This window comes from Vanellus vanellus (assembly GCF_965231255.1).
Source record: "Vanellus vanellus genome assembly, chromosome: 3".
In the NCBI taxonomy this organism is placed as follows: Eukaryota; Metazoa; Chordata; class Aves; order Charadriiformes; family Charadriidae; genus Vanellus; species Vanellus vanellus.
Genome location: NC_138907.1, coordinates 108,155,732 through 108,180,425, shown reverse-complemented (window position 1 = coordinate 108,180,425; position 24,694 = coordinate 108,155,732). Strand labels below are relative to the sequence as shown.

General features: G+C 39.6%; 1 protein-coding gene across 1 annotated transcript in view; it reads right to left on the bottom strand.

The window, feature by feature from the left end:
• The window catches only part of SNTG2 (syntrophin gamma 2), a gene marked incomplete at both ends in the record, with an annotated part of 319,669 nt that overhangs the window by 67,188 nt on the left and 227,787 nt on the right, over positions 1–24,694 (bottom strand). Inside the window, 2 exons of the mRNA XM_082481246.1 lie at positions 6,805–6,934; positions 24,461–24,588. Of these exons, the coding sequence (XP_082337372.1) occupies positions 6,805–6,934; positions 24,461–24,588 (258 nt within the window). The remainder of the gene's footprint in view (positions 1–6,804; positions 6,935–24,460; positions 24,589–24,694) is intronic.

The window sequence follows — 24,694 nt, the reverse complement described above, 5'->3', positions numbered from 1 at the left end:
TTTGTTTTAAGCTAATGACAGAGGCCTCAGGATGTGTCAGGTTTTGTCTGGACTTGTCTTGGACTGCCTGGAGCTGTATTACAGCTTGTTTAGCCATAATGTAAATATCTAATGAACATGAGAATATCACCTACTTAGTTTTAGCAAAATACAGCTGTGGGATGTAATGATATATACGTATATTAAAGCTATAGGTATATATTTATGTGAAGTATATAAAATGTATACACACACTCTCACACTCTTGTACCTAATAGATGACAACAACAAGGCATTATTCTGCATACAGTGAATTATCTATGACCATAAACAAAATGACCCAAGGACAAAACGCGATGTGGAGGAGCACAGGATGACAGCAGGAGCCTTGACTGTATGGAGACAGGGTGACACCAAGACTCAGGGCTGTAGGAACTCACCAGTCAATCCTAACCCAGCATGGGCCATCAGAGATCCTTCTCCCCCATATGCTCACTTTTGCAGCTTTTTTCAATTTAATTGAAACGTGGCCTTGGGCAACCTGGTCTAGTGGGAGGTGTCCCTGCCTGTGGCAGGGGGGTTGGAACTCTATGATCTTCAAGGTCCTTTCCAACTTAAACCATTCTATGATTCTATGAATTGTGTGGTCAAACGGTGCAGGTGTGCTGGTGAGTCAGACAGCTGGGAGTGACCGAGCCTCTGGGGATCAGGTGGCCAGACCTGCTGGGAGCCTGGGGCATCTGCCAGGCCTCGCATCACCTTAGGCAGAGCGCCAGGAGAGCCAAGAGAGCCTGCCAGCCCCTTTGAGAGGTGCTGCCACACTCCCCACCACCCCCCTGCCACCCCAGAGGAGGAACGGGAACCACCACAATAGAGGCAGGTCACAGCCTCCAGGCGCTGGCACCTGCACCACAGCACCTACGAGGACCAATGATGAGGACAGAGACGAGGTGCAGCTGCCAAGTGGAGTGTGGGGACCCCAGCAAGGTTCCTCGCACCTCTTGCACACAGCTCTGCCTACAGCAGCCTGACACCATGGCTGCACCATGCCAGAGGTGGCCTGGAGCACTTTGGGAGGGGGAAGAGATGGCAGAGCTTCTTGGTGCTCTCCGAGCCCCAACAGTAACAAACCAGGGGGAACTCAAGACCCCACTCTGTAACTCGGATAAAACAAATTGGTGACGTGGCCAGTAAGTATTGCAGAAGGAAACAGACCTCACCAGTCTGATTCGGTGTAGACTTAATCCTGAGCAGTTGTGCAGGACATAATGTAAAGGCACCTGGAATACTTTAATGTCAGTAGGAATGCTGTCACACCCTGCTCCAACCTTTCTCCAATGCTTCAGAGACAAATACATAACATGGCTTATGTTATACACACACAAAATATTATTTCCTTGCAGGTGGCCAAAGACATGCTGAATAATAAGATCCCCGTAGCATAAAACAGTGCAAATAAACAGGGCTACCAGGGATCCTGTCTCCTTTCACCCTCCTTTTTGGTTCAGTCAAACTACTTAAGCTCCCTTTAAGATAGGAAGAAATTTTGTTATCCTACTTATTGTTTTATTATGTTCAGATGTGCCTGGAACAATGTGCGTGAGACTGGCTGGGCGTTTTTTCTGCAGAATGAGGGCAGAGTATTGTGAAGAGCATCCACATAACCAGTCCAGCTTCCCACTGGTAAAAGCAATAGGGAAGAATGCTTTGGACTCCACAGCTATTCACTGCACAGCTGTAGCTCATTCCTTATTCAAAGCAGGGACGGCTGCAGCCCTGACGTAACTGTGGGGAGAGGAAAGATCTCCTTCTGCATCACATTATGTCCCTATGTCATGGGGCTGAGGTGAGAGAAGTATGCAATCTCCACTTCGTCTGGCGCCACATGTTCTCTACATGCCTCCACAGCTGGTGCAGAGAGACAGGAATTCAAACAGGATACGCTACACCTTGCTGGCAGCACACGAGCTTTCAGCGCCGCAGTACAGTAACGGGAATTGGAGACAGCAGGGAAACTAACCCCAAAAAACTGGATCTGTGAAGACTGCAGGCAACTTGGAAAAGGAACTATTAAGCAACTGTAATTCCTATTCTCTGTTCTAAATGAACACATACAGGGCAGGAACAGAATGGGGATGAAATGATTCAGAACCGTATACCAAACTCTAAATACCTCCCAGGCTGGGACTTATCTCATTTAACTTTGGTAAGCCAAGAAAAAGGAAAAAGAGTTATACATCTAATATACCTATATTCTCTTTCCAGACACCGGAGAGAGGCACCTTTTTTTTTTCCCCCATGGCTATAAGAGGATCTTACGCAACCGCTTGTTGCTTAGCTAAATTTAGATGATGTGATTCCTGCCCTTACTGACTTCGCATTAAAACCTCAATGGTTTGAACTGTGGTACTTTCAAATGGAAATTTTTGAGTTTAAAAACAACAACAACAAAAAAGCAGCAGCAAAGAAATATTACCATGTGTTTTCACCCCAGGAATAGAATTGTTTGTATAATCCCTGAAGCAGTCAAATTTGTATATTGCCTCCTACACACAAGGATTTTGTTTCCATCTACATGTACCCCACAATCTGCTGTGTAAAGACAGACCGACCGCCTCAATCATCTTTTTTTTTATAAGCCTGTTCAAAGCTCATATTTCAGAAGTCTCTCCCTATTCAAACAGAAATTTCACTCCACTGTGATATAGAGTATCACTCCGATGTATATCATCTACACAAAGGTGTAAAAGAAAAGGTTTACACATATGACATTCACAATTAAAAAAGCTGTCAAAGGCATAAGTATGACACAGATTAATAACCCTGTTTTGAAGCCAAATTCTAAGTTTCTACCATCCTCCAATGAAGCTGCTGGAACGATTTATAAAAAACATAAATAATGTTTAAAGTGAGACAACTGCACCTTAACTTGTTCCCTTACCTGCTTATGAACTACTCATTTATTTGTAAATATTTAAAAAAAAAAAATAACACCGTTAGAATATCCTAGTTAAAAAATAAAACCTTAAGAAGTTATAAATAAAAGAAACAAGTCTCTATAATGTAAACAAACTGGCAGTATTACCTTTAGGTGCTTCTACTGATCATGACTACGTTAACGTTCAGTGTTATGTTTCAAAGAAAATAATTAAAATCCCTGAGAAAAGCTGCATATGTTTAACAGCTGGCTATCTGAACGGTGGATAACAGAGACAGAAATATAAATTATTCCAAGGAACTCCTAAAAAATCCCAAACATCTCCAGCACAGCATTGCCACTTCAGGTGACAGAGAACCCTCTAGCTGAACAAATTAAGAACAGGAGCAGTGAGAAGCACATGCAGATTGAGTTGTTTCCTGTGATTTTTGTTCCATCATGGCAGCTTCGCTGCCAGTTTCCGTTCCCTCTTTCCCCTCAGTTCCTTCAGCTGTACCTCCTTCTGCGAGAAAAGAGGTGTACGATGAAATAAATGTGAGGTGCTGATTCATCTCTATTTTCTTCTGCGAAAGGTCAATGTGAGAACATTGACAAGATGGGGGATTGAATCACAAAAGAAGATGATAGGAAAGTTTCATGCTGGTAGAAAAGTATGTGAAAAACATGAATATCAACAGAGTGATGAATAATTTGTGGTAAGGGTCCTTAGAAAAACAAGCAACCCATACTGCTTGTGAAGCTGACAGTTACTGGGAGATTTTCCGAGCTAAGCATACAAGGCACATATCTGTAAGGAGGGCTGATCTTTCTCCACGTTGCAGTATTCCCTGTGCTCCTCTGTCTTAGAAGAACTACCTCTCTCCAGGCTAGTACCAGAATTATTATTTCTCATCTACCCAGCAACACTTCCTCGATATGCTAACATCCAGAGGTAGCATCCTTATGCAGTGACGACTTCTCACATCTTCACTATTGGAAGACAACTCCTCCTTTACACTTGATCCCCAGAGAGCTTGCCTTTGCACAGAAGTTAGACGTTTCAGTACTTCAAAAAAAGTAGTCTGACGTTAGCAGAAGTGTCACATTGTGGCAGAGCTATTTTTGTACTGCCTACATTAGGATTGTTTTCCGGCATCAGCAGGAGATCTGACAGAGTTGCCAATTGCTGAATGAGACTGTATTAGGGTAAAATAGCAAAATAAAGTACAGTAGGGTAAAGTGATACATGAAAGATAGGGTGCACTGTAAGAAAACAATCTGTATCAAGAACTCTTTAAGAACTACGATTTTAAAAGAAATGATTCAAAATCATCTGCAAACTATATGACAAAGATCTATACAAGATTGGCACGAATAGGCATAGATGAAGTAAGAATGACTAAGGTGCAGGAAGAGTTGCTAAAGACAAGAAACAAGTATGAGCACAAAGAAAATCTAAAAATGTGTAGAAGTGAAAAGCAAACAATAGAAAGTATTACTTAAAGACAGTAATAGGTCAGGTAAGAATGCTGACATTCTTTATGCCAACAGTATCAGCAAGAAGGTCCATTGTCATCACACATTTAGCAATTAATTTATGTACAGAGATAATGGTATAGAACAGAATAGGAAATGAATGGTTTAAATATTTGGAGAAGCAATTGAACTTAGAGTCAGCAAGGACTCGAGAAATTAACCTGTAAGTAGATAAGGGATTATCCGAAATAAGCTCTGAACCAGTTATCTGATTCTCTTCAGGTACTCCTGGAGAATGAGGGAGACGCTCTACAGAAGTGGAGAAGGGCAGAAACAGGGAAAAAACTGTGAGGAATTACAGATCCATTCCCTAATGTCAATTTCAGAAGTATGATAAGAAAAGAATCATTTTGTGAGATGATATAATATTAGGGTAACAAAAAGCATTCAAAATGGGTTTTCAAGAAGCCTAATCCAAAGGCCTTGCCCTAAGCACTATGTCAAACGATCTACGTCCCCTGGCTGCCAGGAGGAGGGGAGCCCTCACCACCCTGCTTTTGCTGTACACCTTAGCTGCAGTCCCGCCTCACAGTCCCGGTCTCAAAAAATGGTTTGCAATAAACTGGATTGTCACCGACTATTACATCTCCTGTTCTGATGATCAGTAATTAAAATAATGCTCTGGCCACAACCTTTCCAGGTGTACCACAGGCTGCCCACCTAACAAAACCTGTAAAGCACTAAGTCCAAGCAAAATCTTTACTCGCTTCTCATATGATCTGCATACGGTTTACGCTCTGTCTCACCAAGAACACAAAACGTGAATTTATCATGGCTGTTGCTTCTCAGACCCCTCCCCAGCACAGCCACTTATACGAACACCAGGGGCTACTTTGTTTAGAGAATGCACTATTGCGATCGATAATGGAGAAGACCGACACAAGTAATCATTATATAATAAAATATTGCTGCAGACAGCTCACAACACAGTGAACATACTACGTCAGGACACATGCTACTGCACGTAGTGCATTTGAAAAAAACAGCCTAGAACCTTATGACTAATTAAACCCGCTTGCATTTATAGCCACTTTTTATTGTCTTATTCACCTATATCCTTGGATTGGCTTTTATTCAGTGGATTTCTTTAGAACTGAGCTTAATAACTACGAACTGGAAGTGCTCTAAAAATATTACCATGCACTTCTTTTCGCTGTTCACACAGAAGAAATTATGAAATTTCATGAATAATTTACATTGCTTTTTTTAGAATTATCAAATAGTAACACCCTGTAAATTATGTAAATAAAAAATAGAGAATAGAGAATATTTATAAAGAATACATCAAGCAAAAATGTTTGATTTTGTCAGACTTTGCTTAAGCAATTGAATATTTAAAAACAATTAACGTAATAAATGAACTATTGTGATCAAATGTGATTCCAAGGAACTTTTGAAGACCAGAAAATTCAATTTATAATCTGTTTTGACCAATTGAAATGCAATAAAAATTTTACACGGTATAATTGGAAGAACTGAGCAATGATTAACCTAGAGTACAAAGTATAAATTAAAGACATGCTACGAAATCATAATTTATAGAAGAAGCTATAGTCTGAACACATCTAAAGAAAAAAAAATTAAAAACCTGCACAGGCAACTCATCCAGGGACAGCTGTGCTCTTATGTTTTCATCATCAAATCTATCATTTCAAAAAGATTCAAATATATTTTCAATATTGTACATTATCAAGTTCCCTATTTAATTTTATGATTCATTCCAGAATCTTCAATAGTTTTCAGTTGCTCTTTCTTGGAATAATAATGTGCTGTCCAAATAAGAATATTCTGTGTCTCCAGGGATTATTTAATGCTTCTGCTTGCAATAGCAAATGCTACTTATGAATTTACAGGAATAACTCAAAACAACATAAGCACATTTATATTTCTAGGGAGAAAGATGGAATAATATGACCTTAAATAAATCAACTACTAGACAACTTAGAGAGGTAAAAATACTGTCTCCCCATAAGCCTCTGTAGGTCACACTTCACTAGCTACAGAACTTTCACGTGCCTACTTCAAAATCAACAAATACTAACTGCGAGCACATTTTAATTACAAAAATTTAAAAATAAATATTTGGTCATATCTAAACCTCTTTGAAATGACCAGAAAGGATAAATATTTTGCCTTAGAAAGTGCGTTTGATTTTCTACAACTTTCTGTTCTATAACACTGCAAGTCTTGAAAACTTCTTGCTACTTCTGATTGACCAGACATCCTCTCCCTGCTCTTCCCTTTCTCCTTTTCCTCCCCATACACATGCGTTTTATATATTGTATCTTAAATGTGAATTATTTTCTACCCTTGGAAAATTAGAAATAATTTTACAATAGCATAGACAAGAAAATATGCAGAAAGTAACATACATTTTGAAGTGTCAAATCACTGATGTTAGTTGATATTGCTCTCAGCCAGTCAGCACTCTCCTGGGCTGTATAAAACTGAAGTATCCCAGTACTAACTCCATCGAGTGCCAGCACTTCAAATGCATTAGATCTGCAGTAAGAAGAAATATATCCGTAAAGGAAGATACGTCAATTTTCTGAAACTGCCCAATATTTCTCAGTGTTCAAGTGATTTTTACACCTTTTGACAAGTTTTGAGTCTTAACTTTACCAATCAAAAGTAAGGCAACAAAAAGAAGGATAATAATGGGCAGTACCAGGAGCAACAAATACAGTAAGTACTTTCTCTGCACCAGCATATACACGTGCTGATCATTTACTTCCCTTGAGTAAATATCCTATGTTCATAATAACTGAACTTAAGGTAGTGCATTCAGGAAGTATGCATTATATCTTTTGAATAAACATAAAAAAATTTAAACCAAAATGACTATTTTCTTTATTGCATTTTGGTTTCATTTACTATGAATGTGTTAAGTTGCAAAGAACTGCCTTCCCTTGCCTCAATTTCTTGGATTCCTATGCTTTTCTACGTAACATTCTAAGTAATGTTAAAGAGCTTAAAGCTCTTTTATGACATAGGAATTTGAGCAATGTACTTAGAAGTTTCTTCAAATAATTTTGGAATGTAGGGCCCTTTCCCAAAACAGCATGGACACATGCTAATATGCAATTGCATTTCATTCAGTTTTTTAGGCACCTTTTACCTGTTTATAGCAAATATATTCTGCAAATGCCAATGCTTTCCCTACTGTCTGCAGTAAGTTAGGCACTGTTTACATACTTCTGAAATCCCCCACATTTGGACGCTGGTGGGATACACTTTTTTAACTATGAGACTTTTCAATACGAACAACAAAAGTTCATGAAGTAGTGGCATGGAAGTACACTGGTCTAAATTTGAAACACGTGACATGCAATAGTTTCAGCGACTAAACTTCAGAAAGCTCCACAGACTACTTAAGTGCCCACGAGCGTAATGAGAATTAGATTTTAGTCATATAATATTGTGAAAGACAATTTAATTATCTGAATAATTGTGCATATGTTGGTTTTGTACATAGTTTGGAGAATAACACTGCTACCATCTACATTTACAAATTAGACATTTATATGCTATATTGCTTTCTTTTTGGCACTAATCTAGAAGAAAGCAAACTACTGAATCAAGGATACTGCTTTATGAAGTTGCTGGGTTTTCCTGGGATTCTCTGATCTAAGGTGAAGTCTTCTACTGCTTAATTTATGATATATGTCAACATAAGCATTCAAAATGACACATAGAGGTTAACAGGCAGTTACTCATTCATGACTTACTGAAAAAGTTATTAACCTAACATTTGTCATTTGTAGGGAGTTTGATGGTGAACATGAATACTGAACTCTATGTAGTTGCTAAAGAAGGTCAAATAAAATACACATCACACACAATATTAACAAGACAAATTATCCTAATAGATATATATACATTAACTGATATACTTTACTGTTAAAAGAGTTGTAAAGCATTATACTTGCTGTTCACAAACATAACATTCTTGGTCTGAAGACTTCATATGTCGGCTGATTCCCTTGTTTTCCTTTCATAATTGAATTATCGTGGTAACTACAAAAACCTGATGGCAATGGCACAATTCTGTGTCACTCTCATTTCAGTAAATCTGTTTCACCTCTTCAGAAAGAAAGAAAAGGTCAAAACAAATCCCTTTATTGTCTTCAAGTAAACTGAGTGAAATAATCACCTCTCAAGCACACTGTTCCTTTTACCGAGGTGCTGTAATGAAATGACTTATGGTATGATCTCTGCAACATCCCACTGAGACAGGGAAGATCTGTCATCCCCTGTGCGTTGACACACAGTGGAGCATGGAAACAGACTTATTTTGGTGTCGTGAAGAGAAGCCGTTCACAATGCCTAACTTAGATATCAAATTCAAATATCAAAGCTAAGATGAGAGAAGACTTAGACGGAGAGGACAATCCAGAGCACTTAACAGAGCCAAGAAACAGTAGGTGCTCTCCACTGAATCCACAAGGTGTCTACATACTAACTCAGCTTCAGTGTATGCATAAAGGCACGCAATTTGAATGCCTTATCCAAACGGCACAAAGTTATACAAGTGGCTGATGGAAGATCACAGAAGGGAACTCCTAAGCTAACAAACAATGCAACCAACACGGGCAATCAAGATTAAAAAATAACAAGTTTTATTAGAAAAAATAACCAGTCTTTTATAATTTGAAACAGGGTGCTGGCAATAGTGCAGATTACAGTAAAACTCCTGTTGTGCTTTACCTTATTAAAATACGGTCGTCAGTCATAAAAGACAGACAACAAGATTCAAACAAATGCGTCTAGAAATCTGAACACGCCCCTGACAGGATATTTGCACAGAATCAAATAGGGTGTGAGGAATGCTGCAAGTCCTCTGGTCCAGCCTCCTCACTAACTGGTTTAAAATACACATTTCTTTTCCACAGGAAGACCAACACTGGACACAGTATTTTAGATGCAGGTAGTTCAGATGTGGCTTCAGGAATGCAAAGTAGAGGAGAATAATCACTTTCCTTGACCTGCTGACTATGTTATTACTAATGCAGCCCCGTGTGTGGTCACCCTTCATCACCCAAGGAGCGTACAGCTGACTCATGCTTAATGTGGTGTCTGCCAGGATCCCCAAGCCCCAGGATCCCCAAGCTGTTCCCTTGCCCCTGCAGACTGACTCCAGGACATCCTTCCCCAGGAGCTCTGTCTTGTTCGAGGCTTCTGATGTGCCCGAGGCGGTCACACTGCCAGGCACAGGGGACTGCGACCTTTGGGGCACCACTGGGACAGGGCTGACGGTGCTGACTCAGGCAGAAAGCTAGTTTTACCAGAAAGAAGCTCAGTGAATTAAACGAAATAGGAAAAGAAAGAGCCAGGGTTTTTCAAACTTTACAGATGCCAGCCACAACGTCTGTGCTAGTAAGAGAGTGATTTTGCTCTCAACCGTACTCAACTCAACTATGATTATTTCTTGCCTTCAGTTACTACAGTTTCCCTCTATAGATTCCATAATATATTGTTACATGTACCACACTGTGGTCTGGAAAACATTGTGTATATAAGGCTACAAGTCAAAACAAATATCCAAAGTAAAAATAAAAACTTAACAAAATGAATGCTGAGGCTTTTGTTTTTAAGTGAAACAATCAATGCAAGCACCAAGACAGCACTGGAATTCAGGAGAAAATAAATTCTAGAGGCTTAAATACCATGCCTTCCTCCATTTCCTCAAAGGACAGAAAAGAAAAAAAATTAATAAAAAAAAATAAACTATGCACCTATTCCTGTTACCTGACAAGGATGAGCTTTCCAGATAATCATAGAATCATAGAATAGTTAGAGTTGGAAGGGACCTCGAAGATCATCCAAGTTCCAACCCCCCTGCCATGGGCAGGGGCAACTCCCACTAGACCAGGTTGCTCAAAGTCCCATTCAACCTGGCCTTGAACACCTCCAGGGATGGGGCCTCAACAACCTCTCTGGGAAACCTGTTGCAGTGTCCTACCACCCTCAGAGTGAAAAAATTCTTCCTAATATCTGATCTAAATCTACCTTCTTTCAGTTTGAAGCCATTCCCCCTCGTCCTATCACTACATGCCCTAGTAAAAAGTCCTTCCCCAGCTCTCCTGTAGGCCCCCTTTAGGTACTGGAAGGCCGCAACAGGGTCTCCCTGGAGCCTTCTCTTCTCCAGGCTGAACAGCCCCAACTCTCTCAGCCTGTCCTCAGAGGACAGCCTTACTGTCCTCAAACAGTAAGTTTGAGAGGTCTCAAGATGCTATGAAGACATCTCATCACCAGAAATGACATGTCTTGGCTTTTTTTTTTTTTTTTTCTCTGAGGCTGCAAGCCCATTTCAAAACACAGTTAGAGGAAATTACCACCTCTTCTACTCTTGCTGTTACTGTACTGACTATTCCAACTAGAACCAGAAATGAAAGTTTGCTTTTCCTACATTCTAGACATCTGGGCTGACTTACCCTCTCATTTCTTATTTTCAGACTTGTCTCCCAATCTGCAATTTTGTTTCCTGCAAGCTTTTCCACTAAGGAGCACGAGGCAGTTTTCTACATTCAGCCTCTTTCTATCTCACTTTCACGGTGAAATGATGAATGAACCGGCAATCCTGGTCTCTTTGGGCTTTTGTTTACTGCATGTATTTCTTTTAGTAAAATAAACACTGTCTTTGTGAGAACGGTAGTCAGAATAACAGATGGGCATTGGGAGACTTAAGTTCTCCTCCTGACATTGATGCTTTTCAACAATTAATATTATTTAATATTAATAACGTGTAAAATGGCCACTGGGAGATTTGCAACACCAACCAGTTAGCTATTAGAGAGGTGTTAAATCCAAAGACTTCTCTAAGAGAAAATGTATTTTCAGTGTCAGATGGAATGGGAAAAGCTGAATTTTTACTTTATTGGAGGCTAAGAATTTCAGCAAAAGATATTTTGAGATTTTCAGTATCTGTAGCATGTGAAACCATCTTCCTGTTAGACTTATCTCAGTGTTTTATTGTATTTCCTTAATAAAAACCTACATGCTTGTCAGACAGCAGCTGCTTTATCTGAAGTTTACTACCATGCTGATACAGACAGATTTGATCAGCTTTGCATCTTCCTATGTCCTAAGTCAGTCTTCCCTCCTGGGTGTATGATTTTTTGATGTCTGACTTCAGTTTTTATTGCTTTGCTTGCAGTATTTTCTAGTGGCTTGTTTGTATTACTATATGGCCCTCTTGCTAGAATTTCTATTTAGCCTGAAGTTTTGTGGACTATGGATGGACCTGAATGGAAATTCCCCCAAAAGAATTATCTGAATTACTTAATCTCTTTCAAATTCTGTGTTAAAAAATAATGAAGTTTTGTATTGCAAATGAAATACAGCCTTATATATTAAAAAATGTTCAAATTTGCTTATATAATGGGACTATTAACAGAAACTATGTACGTAAAAAGATATCAAAGTATTAAACATAAACTTGGATTGAATCACAGAATCACAGAATGGTCAGGGTTGGAAGGGACCTCTGGAGATCACCTAGTCCAACCACCCCGCCAGAGCAGGGTCACCTACAGCAGGTTGCACAGGATGGTGTCCAAGCGGGTTTTGAATGTCTCCAGAGATGGAGACTCCACAACCTCTCTGGGCAGCCTGTGCCAGTGCTCTGCCACCCTCAAAGAAAAGAAGTTCCTCCTCATGTTAAGATGGGACTTCCTATGTTCAAGTTTGTGCCCATTACCTCTTGTCCTATCACTGGGCACCACTGAAAAAAGACTGTTCCCATCCCCCTGGTACCCTCCCTTTAAGTACTTATAACCATTAATAAGATCCCCACTCAGTCTTCTCTAGACTAAAAAGACCCAAGTCCCTCAGCCTTTCCTCATAGGAGAGATGTTCTAATCCCCTAATCATCTTGATAGCTCTTTCCTGGACCCTCTCCAGCAGTTCCCTGTCATTCTTGAACTGGGGAGCCCAGAACTGGACACAGTACTCCAGATGTGGCCTCACCAGGGCAGATTAGAGGGGAAGGATGACCTCCCTCGACCTGCTGGCCACACTCTTCTTGATGCACCCCAGGATGCCATTGGCCTTCTTGGCCACCAGGGCACATTGATGGCTCATGTTTGGGTTTTTTGTAAACATTTTTCTTGCAGTACTGTTTAATTTTGTATTAAACCTGGAGTACCAAAGTAAGATAACTGAAGTAACACACAGACATTATGCTTCTACAGATACTGATGTGGTAGTAGAAGCAGCTTCCAGCTGTATTCCATTGGATTTGTAACAACTTGTGCAGAAGAAAAGGGTAGTGGGAGACGGGACAGTTTTAGCATTAATGAGAACTCTTATCCTGCTACCCATAAAGTCACACAAATGGTTACACTCGTGTTGTTGAGGAGAAAGAATGAGGGTAACATTGCCATCTGAAAGTGAAAAGAGAGTAGGATGCAGGTGTGAGGTATCTTGCTTTGATGCAGACAGAAAAATCCGAGGAAATTCAGTCTCAGCAAGCTTTGTTTGTATGGAAGAAAGAGGTGGAGGAGTCTTGCTGGAAAACAGGAGCAGTTTGGATGACTGAAAGCTATATGCAGTATCAGTGGGCTATTGTCCTCTCTTGAGCGCAGAATGTATAGTAGGACTGGTCACTATGATGGGCTGGAGAATGGAATGTATGTAAGCTTATTAATACATGTTTTATAATTCCAGTGCAATTTTTAGTTAATGGAAGTTCAGGTGAGATGTATTTCACCCTATTCAGGCATATGTTGCCTAAATATACGGGTGACAGGCAGCAGACGCAAGCTGGAACATGGCAAATTTCATTTCAACATTAGATTCTTGTTTTGTTTTCCCCATGAATGTGATCAAATACTGGCACAGGTTGCCCAGGGAGGTTGTGGAATCTCCATCCTGGGAATTGACAAGAACTGACAAGAGATGGCCCTCAGCAATAAGACCTGATTAGATATGCTTTGAGCAGGGAGCTGGACTAAGTGACTTCCAGGATCCCTTCCAGCCTGAATTATTTGACGATTCTATAAATGAATCATGCTAAACTTAGGAACTATTTTGTTACATCAGAAGCAAGTACACAAGATAGGTGAGCTGGATCATTCTCTGGAGATGCTTAGCTCTGTCCATTGACTCCAAGGTGAGTCCAGGGATTTAGCAAATTCATAGGTGAAGGACTATAAGACGTCTATAGTAAGGTGAGATGAATCTCATCCATTAAACTCGAATCCCACAAAGATTTTAAGCATGTGAATAGTCCCACAGCATTTAGGTGGAATGTTATTTTGCCTTAAGTTAGCAACATACAGATGTCTTTTTAGATTCAGAGAATCATAGAAACGTTATCACAGAATCACAGAATTATCAGAGTTGGAAGGGACCTCTAGAGATCATCTAGTCCAACTCCCCTGCTAAAGCAGGATTGCCAGAGCACATTACTCAGGACTGCATCCAGGCGGGTCTTGAAAATCTCCAGGGAAGGGGACTCCACAACCTCCCTGGGCAGCCTGTGCCAGTGCTCTGTCACCCTCACCGTAAAGAACTGTTTCCGTGTATTTGAACGGAACTTCCTGTGTTCTAACTTGTGCCCATTGCCCCTCGTCCTGTCACTTGGAACCAATGAAAAGAGCCTGGCTCCATCCTCCTTCAACCCACCCTTTAGATACTTGTACGCCATAATAAGGTCTCCCCTCAGCCTTCTCTTCTCCAGGCTAAAGAGTCCCAGCTCTCTCAGCCTTTCCTCATAAGGGAGGTGCTCCAAGCCCTTAATCATCTTAGTTGCCCTTCGCTGGACTCGCTCCAGCAGTTCCCTGTCCCTCTTGAACTGGGGAGCCCAAAACTGGACACAGTATTCCAGTTGTGGCCTCACCAGTGCCGAGTAGAGGGGGAGAATGACCTCCCTCGACCTACTGGCCACACTCTTCCCTATGCAGCCCAGGATTCCATTGGCCTTTTTGGCGACAAGGGCACATTGCTGGGCCATGGATAATTTACTGTCTACCACAACCCCCAGATCCTTCTCCTCCAAGCTATCTCCCAGCAGGTCAGCCCCTAACCTGTACTGGTGCCTAGCATTCTTCCTCCCCAGGTGCAGGACCTTGCACTTGGTTTTGTTGAACCTCATTAGGTTCTTCTCTGCCCAGCTCTCCAGCCTGTCCAGGTCACGCTGGATGGCAGCACAGCCCTCTGGGGTGTCAGCCACCCCACCCAGTTTGGTATCATCAGCAAACTTGCTGAGGATACACTCTGTCCCCTCATCCAGGTCATTAATGAATATATTAAACAAAATAGGACCAAGTATTGACCCCTGGGGGACACCACTGGTTACAGGCCTCCAACTAGACTCTGTGCCGCTGATCACAACCCTCTGAGTCCTGTCCCGCAGCCAACTCTCAATCCACCTCACTGTCACCTCATCTAGCCCATACTTCCTCAGCTTCCTAATGAGGATGTCATGGGAGACAGTGTCAAAAGCCTTGCTAAAGTCAAGGTAGATGACATCCACGACTTTCCCCTCATCCAGCCAACCAGTTATAACATCATAGAAAGCTATCAGATTGGTCAAGCACGATTTACCCTTGGTAAATCCATGTTGACCACTTCCAATAACTTCCTGTTCCTCAACGTGTTTGGAGATGACATCCAGAATGAGTCGCTCCAATACCTTCCCAGGGACAGAGGTGAGACTAACCGGTCTGTAGTTCCCTGGGTCCTCCTTCTTGCCTTTTTTGAAGATTGGAGTGATGTCGGCCTTCCTCCAGTCCTCAGGCACCTCTCCTGTTCTCCATGACCGTTCAAAGACGATGGAGAGTGGTCTAGCAATAACATCCGCCAGCTCTCTCAGCACTCGCGGATGCATGCCATCAGGGCCCATGGACTTGTGAATGTCCAGCTTGGCCAAGTGGTCTCTGACCCGGTCCTCCTCAACTGAGGGAAAATCTTCCACTCTCCAGACCTCCCCCTTTGCCTTCAGAGTGTGGGATTCATGAGGTTGGAAGAGACCTCTAATATCATCAAGTCTAACCATGAACCTAGTACTGCCAAATCCTCCACTAAATCATGTCCCTCAGCACCACATCAGAGTGCATTCAGAGTATAAGTCACATGCAAATTTTGCTCTGCAATACAAGAAGATATTAGTAAATATAAATTAGCAAATATAACAAGATGGGTTCCATCATCTTATTGATTGCACTGGCAAAATAATTATCAACATTAAAAACTTTTCAGCTGTATTTTCAAAAAGTCTTAATGCAAGTACTTACAATTTATTTTAATAACTAGGATAATAAAGATGTGTGTCATTTTCTAATTGCTCTTTAAGCACAATGGAAGTCTGCGGAAGAAGTTAAAATTTATAATAAAAAATCACCCAGCTGTATTTCACAGTATCCCTTATAGGAAGACTAGATTTATCTTAACGATGTCTTCAGAGCTGATTTGATATGTCAATGGCTTCAATCTCCGACACAATACACAGGTGTCTCTAGGAATTTTTTGACACACATAAGATGGCTGACAAAATCTGTATTTGGATAATAATTATTGGATTGCCTGCCACTGTAACACCAGTTCACGTTCAGGCTCAAGCTCTGTAAGGCTTTTGACAAAAGGAGAGTCTACATCTTATGACAACAAATCTCTGTCATGACTACAGAGATCATCAGGTAAGTTTAAATTATATGCAAAAGACTACTTCTTCAAGATGTTCAGTTCTCCACACTAATAATTATCCAATTTATAGTGTATATGAAATTCAGACTTGTTTGTTGGGGAAAAAAAAGATGGCTGCGTGCTTGACTTACACTTAGCAATGTGGTGGATTTATTTGAAATCTAAATACCTTCTGCATTCAGAAGGAAGAGCAATATAGCTTGACCAAATAATTATTATTGATACATAACACAATGAAAATCAGTTTTTTCCCCATAATACTCCCCTGAAAATATGTATTTCTTGAACAGATAGATATTTTGCAAAATAACAGTGATAAACTAAGTAATGAGCATCACAGACTTCAACATATTCAACTTGCTCCTGAATTTTTTTTTTTCTGTTTTGGTGTCAAAGCAGGTCTGCTGCAGAAACTCAAGGCTATTTATCCTGAGGCATTTATTGAAGACATCTGGGGGTAGAGTCTTGCTGAGCTAATCCTGGTGGATTAGAATTTAGTATGTTGTCAGCAAGCAGAGGAAGAGACAAAATAAGTCTCAACTTCTCCAGAAACAAACAAACAAAATGTAATAATTCTTTGAACTCAGTGGTAATATTAATATGAATAATTCCCTGAGACTAATAATCTGTTTATCTCTTTGGGGGGGGACAGGATTTATTTTGCCTTTTCTTCTGCTTGCTGGCAATATGGCATGGTGCGATCCACCGTTCTGTCTTCTAAGAGATGCTATTCACTAGAACAAACAAGAGTGAAGAGGTGTCACATCAATTTTCCAGAGCAACACATCATCTGTGGGGGAAAGCGGAAATGGTTCCTGAGTACATGCATCCTGAAAAGAATGGAAGTGCTTCATTTTTGCCTGTGGACTTAGTTGCAGCACAGATTATAAAACTAGAAGCTAGATATTGTGAGGCAGAAGATTCAAAAACCAAACCAGCTCGCTCTCCTTATGTTGGCTTCACGCTACTGAAGAGAATTAAAGGGATGTATTTAAGCATGTGAATATATTGCTCTAGTGTGCAAAGAAATCGCCTTAGTTTTCACGTCACTGATTTTTGATACACTTTCAGACTGCAAGTTTATTGCATCCAAAAGTATGTCTTATTTCTGGCCAAAACATTTTACGTCACTTCTCACATAAGGAACAGGTACTAAAGCAGTCCCAGTCTCTAATAATCAATATTCAGTGCTGATCTTTTATTATTACTGTGTGGCATAGCTCCTGTCTAGCTTGTTTTTCCTGTCTATGCCTTGATTTTTCTCTGATTTAGCAGCTTATTCTAGCCAAGAGTAAGTCAGTCTCTCATCGCGGACAGATCTGCAGAATGCCTGGTCACTTCTTGGGCATCTTTCTGTTTATATCTGTATTTTCCTGTGCCTCATATTCCTAAAGGAATAGCAAAGTGCTTTCTGAAGTGCTCTGAAGATCAACAAATTCAGAACAGATTACAGACTGGACTCCCATACGGATGCGAAGCTAGTTTTAGTACTTTGCAACTATAGTCAAAAAATCAATATGTATGGTGGAAATCACTAATCACATTGCCCACAGTGAAATATATCAATTTTATAATGAGGCTATCAGGTCTAAATGTCATTGAAAACAAATGTCACTTTCCAACTCTATGCAGAATGGAAAAAAAAAAGTTGAAATTCCTTAAGTGCCAAGGGAAACCCCAGTTGCCAAATCCTAAAATACTACAGCTAAAAATACCTTTTGAGAAAAGAGAGGATTTCCAATAGAAAATTTTATGGTTTAATTTGAATAACCAGAATTGTACATAGATTCTAGACGGGGCCTTAGCAACGTTAGTATAATGGTTTTAATGCTTCTTACTTCTGGGAAGCGTTTCTCCTTCTATACTCTAAAAGATGTATTTCTCCTTTGTAGGTCTGCAGGACAGCAGTGTTTCGGAGCTATTCTCTGTACCTAATTGACTAATTACTCAGTCCTTGCCTTCCTCTGCTGCCATCTACGAGAAGGTTCCACTAGGCTCTCGTGAAAAACTATTTCATATAGTTCTTTTTGCTGTAGCAAAAATCCTTAATGTCATCCCCCTGCATTTTGTATTATTGTGTTACATCTCATTTCTAATAGTTCCATCCATTCATAACATAGCGTGTTCCTCTTCTGCACTGATGATGCTGATTCTCTGTCACCAGTTATTTTAATTAGTGTACTGTTTTCTGAATCATCAAATAGCCCTTAAGAAACCCTATTAATAGTATCCCTTCAAACCTATACTTTTTTTTTCATCTTACATTTTATCAGATGTTAATCCTTCTGCCACTGTCTCCCAGCCTATGGCTCCATATGTTTGACTGTGATATCTTTCAGGTACATACTTGTTCTTCTTACCCTCATGTTCAAAATAATCATTACTGAAAACTGTGAGCAAATACTTATTCAGGTTTTGTAACTCAGAGAGATTGTGTTTAACTCCTACACCTTTCGCAATATGTTTTATTCCATTTCTTACTTGCTGAATTATTTATCTAATTAAAGGCATTTTGTTAACTCACTGAAATGTTAAAACGGAAAATAGAATCCTTCAAAAGATTCTCTTAAGAAACCAGTGAGCAAATTAAAAAGAAAAAAAAAACAAACAAAAAACTCCATTGAAAAAAATAACACAATACTATGTAGTAATTGCAATGGCTACAATACCAAGAAATAGAAAATAACACCTAAATCTCATTAAGTTGTTTTGTAATTGGGATCATAGCTACATGGGCTCACAGCTACTGAATTACTTCCAGTCCACTCATTTCTTCAATTTAATTTCCATCTTCCAAATAAGCAATTTTTTTTTTTCAGTCTCTAAACTCATAATGTTCAAGAGGTTATAGGTATTGTACCTTTACTTAAAGCTCCAGTCAATACAGCAAAAAAATGACTATATAGTACTTCGAGCATCTGCTGTAAGGACTGAAAATACTTATCTATGCATTTTTCCAAATAAGGATTTAGACATTGCGGAAGAAAAATGAAAGATTATAAATGAATGAACTACTTTCTCCATCTTTTAGACTACTTACCTTTACTTTTCTATCTTAAAAATAAAAACACCCCAAACTATGCCATGAACTACAAATTCCTTTGTGTGAGACCTACCGATCTCATTATTTCTGTGTTAAATTTACATCACATTTAGTGACCGACTCTATCCTCAACAGTCAAAAAATGTTTCCATTATCAGCTAGCAATTAAGAGTATTCACAGGAACAGAGTTCTCACTGTATATATCACCTTAGCTCTTGCAGAGAAAAATGACATTGATGGATAGTGAGATGTGTAGAATGACAGAAGTAGTGGTGCTATACTACAAAGACAAGTGAATAAATAAGTTACTGAATTAATAACTAATCAAGAAGACTAATCGGCATGCTGCATAGAAATATTCAGATAGAGTCTAATCATATCAGCAATATGAAATACGCTAATCAAAGGGGATTTCGGTAGTTAATACCATGTCTCTTTTCTGTGTTCATACCTTCTGAAGATATCACTGGAAAGACCCTGCATCAAGAAGAGGAAGGACATCTACTACACTTTTTATCTTTCCTTTAAAATATTCTGGGGGATTTTTTTGCTTTTGTTTTGTGATATGGACAAACACACTTCATAGTCTCACTCTGCAGTATTTTCATTCATTCCCATTCCTCTTCATGTATAAGGAAGGAAAAAAAATCTATCCCATTCTCTCTCGCTTCTGTTAATATCTTATGGTTCTGACAAAATCTAAAATATATGAAAAATATACTCTTATGTTATTAAGTCACTAGTCTTAAGATTTCCTGTGAAAAACAAAATGAAAAGTCAAATGAAATGGTAAGTCAAAGATAAATCCTTTCTCTTATAATGAAAAAAGAATAACAATCAAACAGATACAGGTGTTCCTGGCCATCTCATGACACAGGAGCTAAAAGTATGCCTTTTTTTTTGGCCAAAGTTACTGGACTACTCAAATGCAGTACTGAGGAATTTAAACCACATAGTTTAACCACAAACAAAGTAATATAGGCTAATCTGATTAGATTAGACTAGATTTGATCTAAACCACATTAAAAGTATACTATAGACAAACAGACAAGTCTAGCTATATAATGTTTCTAACTGAAAAGCGGTAAAAAATATTTAGCAAGGTGGTGACATACCATACATAGTTATATGCTGTATTTTTTAAAATAAAGGCAACAAAGACATCCTTCAGCAACTCTGTTCGACCTAACCACAATCTTTTTGTTGTTCCTAAGGTTACCCGAAAGTCAGAGATTATTTACACCACCAGAAAAAGAATGCTGAAAATATGAAACAAACTTGAATATGATGGAGAAGAAAAGTGAATGAGGTCAGAGCGGCCATCCAGACTGGCTGGCAGCAGCTTATGACATCAGAACAGCAAGATCAGATGGACTTACAGACACTATACATAGAATATACAATACTATACATTAAAACAATCAGTCTGTGATTGATTTTAGTAACAAAAGTATGCTAAGTCTGCTGTAGCCAAGTGCAAGAATTTCACAGGTGAAAAACCTGGGTTTCTGTCAGGGAAAACGAGGATCGAAAAAAGCAGAGTGTGCATTACTAATAAGCGGACAGACAGAAGAATAATCATAGAGGCTTCAATATCCTTTCCCAAGCCATAATATTTTGCATAGTTACGAGGGAATGACAAAAGCCAAAGGGATAGAGATGATTTTGATGGAAAGAACGATACAGACTTCTGTATTTAATTCAGGTAGGAAGTAGGGGAGAAGGCCTTTCATACAGTCCATCTAGCTGAAGAGAAGGCACACAGCTGCATACATGAAACTACAGAAGATACTCCCAATGCTTCAGCAACACAGACTTAAAAAGCAATCTGGCTGTTCTGGTGCCAGTGCATCTTCTCAAGACCAACTGAGATAACTGAGAGGATAATATATAAGGAAGAACTGCAACAAAACAAAGTTATGACAAAGAACATGAGGGAGACAAAAGTTACAAGGATGACATATAGACTCACGGACTCATTTAATACTGAAAAAGCAGGCATGCTGTCTACCAACATACCCAGATAGGTTCCAAGTAAATATTAAAAAAAAAAAGAAAAAATTAGCAAATTAGTCATCAGGATCCATGATGCATTCAGGGGAATTGTCATGGACTCATTCAAATGACTTTGGACTGATGGCCGAAATGTGAAAGGGAGTGGAGATGTGTAGCTATGGTTGAAAGGAAGATTGTTATCTAGACTCATGTCACCACTTATACTTGTAATTGCTTGTCGGTTTTATTTCATGCAAAGTAGTCCTTTGATTTTAGAGAGCAAATACTAAAAACAAATGTTGGAATTTATGCTTATATGAACATGGGTAAATGTAAAAGAAATTATGCAAGTGGGATAACAGCAAGAATATGTACCTGTACTTCAGAGGAGGAGAGAATAGGAGAAGAGCAATCTGGTATCCCTCAGGCAAGAATAAACACCTTTAGTAAGAACATGGGAAACACCTCATCCACAGTTAATCTCAAGGTGGTATTCCTTTAATGCTCATATAGATACTCTTGTTGGTTTACCAAAACAAGCAAGGAGCATTTAATAGAACTAAAGTATCACGGGAAGATGATAGGCTCTATGGAAAGATTTTATCTTCCTTTAGAGAGTTTACAACAAAAAGGAAAAAAAACCCAAACCAGTAATAAAGGAGTGCTGTGTATACTACATCTATATATGGGAGCGAGATGCAACATGGAAGAATATATCTTTCCAAGACCGCAACAGAAAGCACTGAGCTCCTCAATCCTTACAACAAAAATATATCTGTGCTGGGTTGATCCTGGAGCAGCAGGTAAGCCTCCACATTGCCAATCATTCCCCCGCACCTCTCCAGCGGGACAGCAGAGAGAATAAAAACAGCCAGAAAACTTGTGGGTTGAAATAAACATAGCTTAATAAGCCAAGGGAAGAGGAAACAAAAACAACCCAATCCACAACAGAATAAGTGATGCAAAGGCAACCACTCACCATCTCCCCCAAGCAGAATGATGCCCAGCCAGTCTCCAAGCAATGGTTAGCTCCCCCCAAACCCCTCTTCTCAGTTTTTATTGCTGTTACACGGCATGGAATATCCCTTTGGTCAATTCGGGTCAGCTGCCCAGGTTGTATCTCCTCCCAGCTTCTTGCCCACCCCAGACCTACTGGTTGAGTAGGAGCAGAGTAGGAAAAAGAGAAAGCCTTGATGTTGTGGAAGCACTGCTCAGCAACAACCAAGACACTGCTGTGTTATTAACGTTGGTTTAGTCACAAAAAACCCTACAGCATCATATGCGCTGCTATGAAGAAAATTAACTCCATCTCAGCCAGATCCAGTACACTATCAGAAGGTGGTTTATTTCAAAGAATTCTCAAAATGCACATGCTACTGTTTGGGGAACTGGAATCCCTTGGGATTGTTCTATCTAATGCATAGAGTGCACAGAACAGGAGTGAAACTGCTTCAAACTATCAAGATGACAACTGAACTCAGTTCCATCTTCCACTTATCCTTTAAACTTAAGAACATTGGTGATGAGTTGGTCTAAATGTGCACATACAGATTTGTTCACTTAATTCACAGGAGAGCTTCTAAGCCTTGAATGGTTGGAGGCCTGTGATAGATTGGGAAGGGCTGGACCACATGAACTGGTCAGTTAAAGGAGGAAGGAAAAAAGTGGTGGAGGAAGTGATGAGAGACTAAATAAAACGGAAGTAAGAATTCAAAGACTGTAGAAGAACCTACAACTTTTCTGGATAATTTATTATTATTCACCTGTGATGCTTTAATACAAGGTCTGGGAGAGGAACTGCCAACTGATTTAGGAGACTGTCTAATTTAAAAGCAGCATAACTGTCCTACTAGAAAAATAATGTTTTTCAGATGATTTTCAGGAAAGGAGTAACAAATCTGGCATAGATCAAGAAAGGTATACACATGAATTTCTGGTACCTCCTGGTAGCAGGTGACCTGTATAGCTGATGCTTCAATAGAGATTCCAATTCCCTCATTAACAAGAATTAGACTGGACTAGAGTAGACCAGACCAGAACAGAATATTTTCAGCTGGAAGTAAATAAATATAGGGCAATCCATATAGCAAATGGAAAATACCAACAATGAATGAACTCCTGTTCCCATACATATGGAAAACTGTGGACTACTTGGCCAGAACTACTGATAGATTTGAGGCAGTCCTACCACACAGAAGGGTTTGCAGAAAAAAGCTGATGCATGCTGTGATGTGTTAAACCTTTCTGAAGCACATTACTTATTGAAGCTTTATTAAACTTCGTTTTTATTTTCATCTTTCCTGAAGTCCAAGACAATCACCTCTGACATCTTATTGAACAGCTACTTTATGAACCATTACTTAGGCCTCTGAGATGTAAAAAGATTCCACTATCAAAAATACAATATTTTGTACCATTTAGTTTGCCAAAATCTTTTGTTAATGTCATAGAATCATAGAATGGTTTAGGTTGGAAAGGACCTTGAAGATCATCAAGTTCCAACCCCCCTGCCATAGGCAGAGACACCTCTCACTAGACCAGGTTGCCCAAGGCCATGTCCAGCCTGGCCTTGAACACCTCCAGGGATGGGGCCTCAACAACCTCTCTGGGCAACCTGTTCCAGTGCCTCACCACCCTCAAAGTGAAAAACTTCTTCCCAATGTTTAATCCTATCGCTACATGCCCTTGTAAAAAGTCCTTCCCCAGCTCTCCTGTAGGCCCCCTTTAGGTACTGGAAGGCCGCAATAAGATCTCCTCAGAGCCTTCTCTTCTCCAGGCTGAACAGCCCCAACTCTTTCAGCCTCTTCTCATAGGAGAGGTGCTCCAGCCCTCGGATCATCCTTGTGGCTCTCCTATGGACACGCTCCAGCAGGTCCATGTCCTTCTTATGTTGGGGACATATGAAAATATGAAAATGATATGCAGCATAGTCATGATGATTGTGCATTACATTATAATTTGCAAAGAAAAAGGAGAGTTAATTGGTAATATTAGAATTTTTAGAATTTGAGAATATTAGAGATATGGAATGAAATGTACTACCTTAAAAATTAATTCAGTAATGCCAAGCTTAACCTCTGAACGAGCTGCTGATGCTAACTGAATTCCCAAGATGCAACAGATTATAGAAACATATTTGTAGGAGCTATATTTATTGTCTGTTTTTACTTTATCTTTGGTAATTGCCATACATGCCATTAATCTCAAGAGAAGATGGACTGCATAGTTTTTAATAAGACGACTTTCATATCTCCACTCAAAGAATTCTTTTATAGCCAACACTCCACAGCAAAATATTAGGTACAGCTAGCTAACCCAGTGCTTCCCCTTTTAGGTTACAAACCTTAATTTATCTGTTCCAGCTTTGTACCTCGAAATTCGAGCCATTGACAGAGGAACTGATAAGGTGTCTAGCCAGCGCTTCTCGTATTTTGGTTCATTAGCTATGGGTGAAGAAGGTGATGATGGAGCCTGTACAGAATAAATGAGAATCAGTAAGTGCAGTTTATCAGATAATATAGTGAAAAAAACATGAATATGCATCTCTGGCTATGCTTGTCTCAGAAATGAATAATCA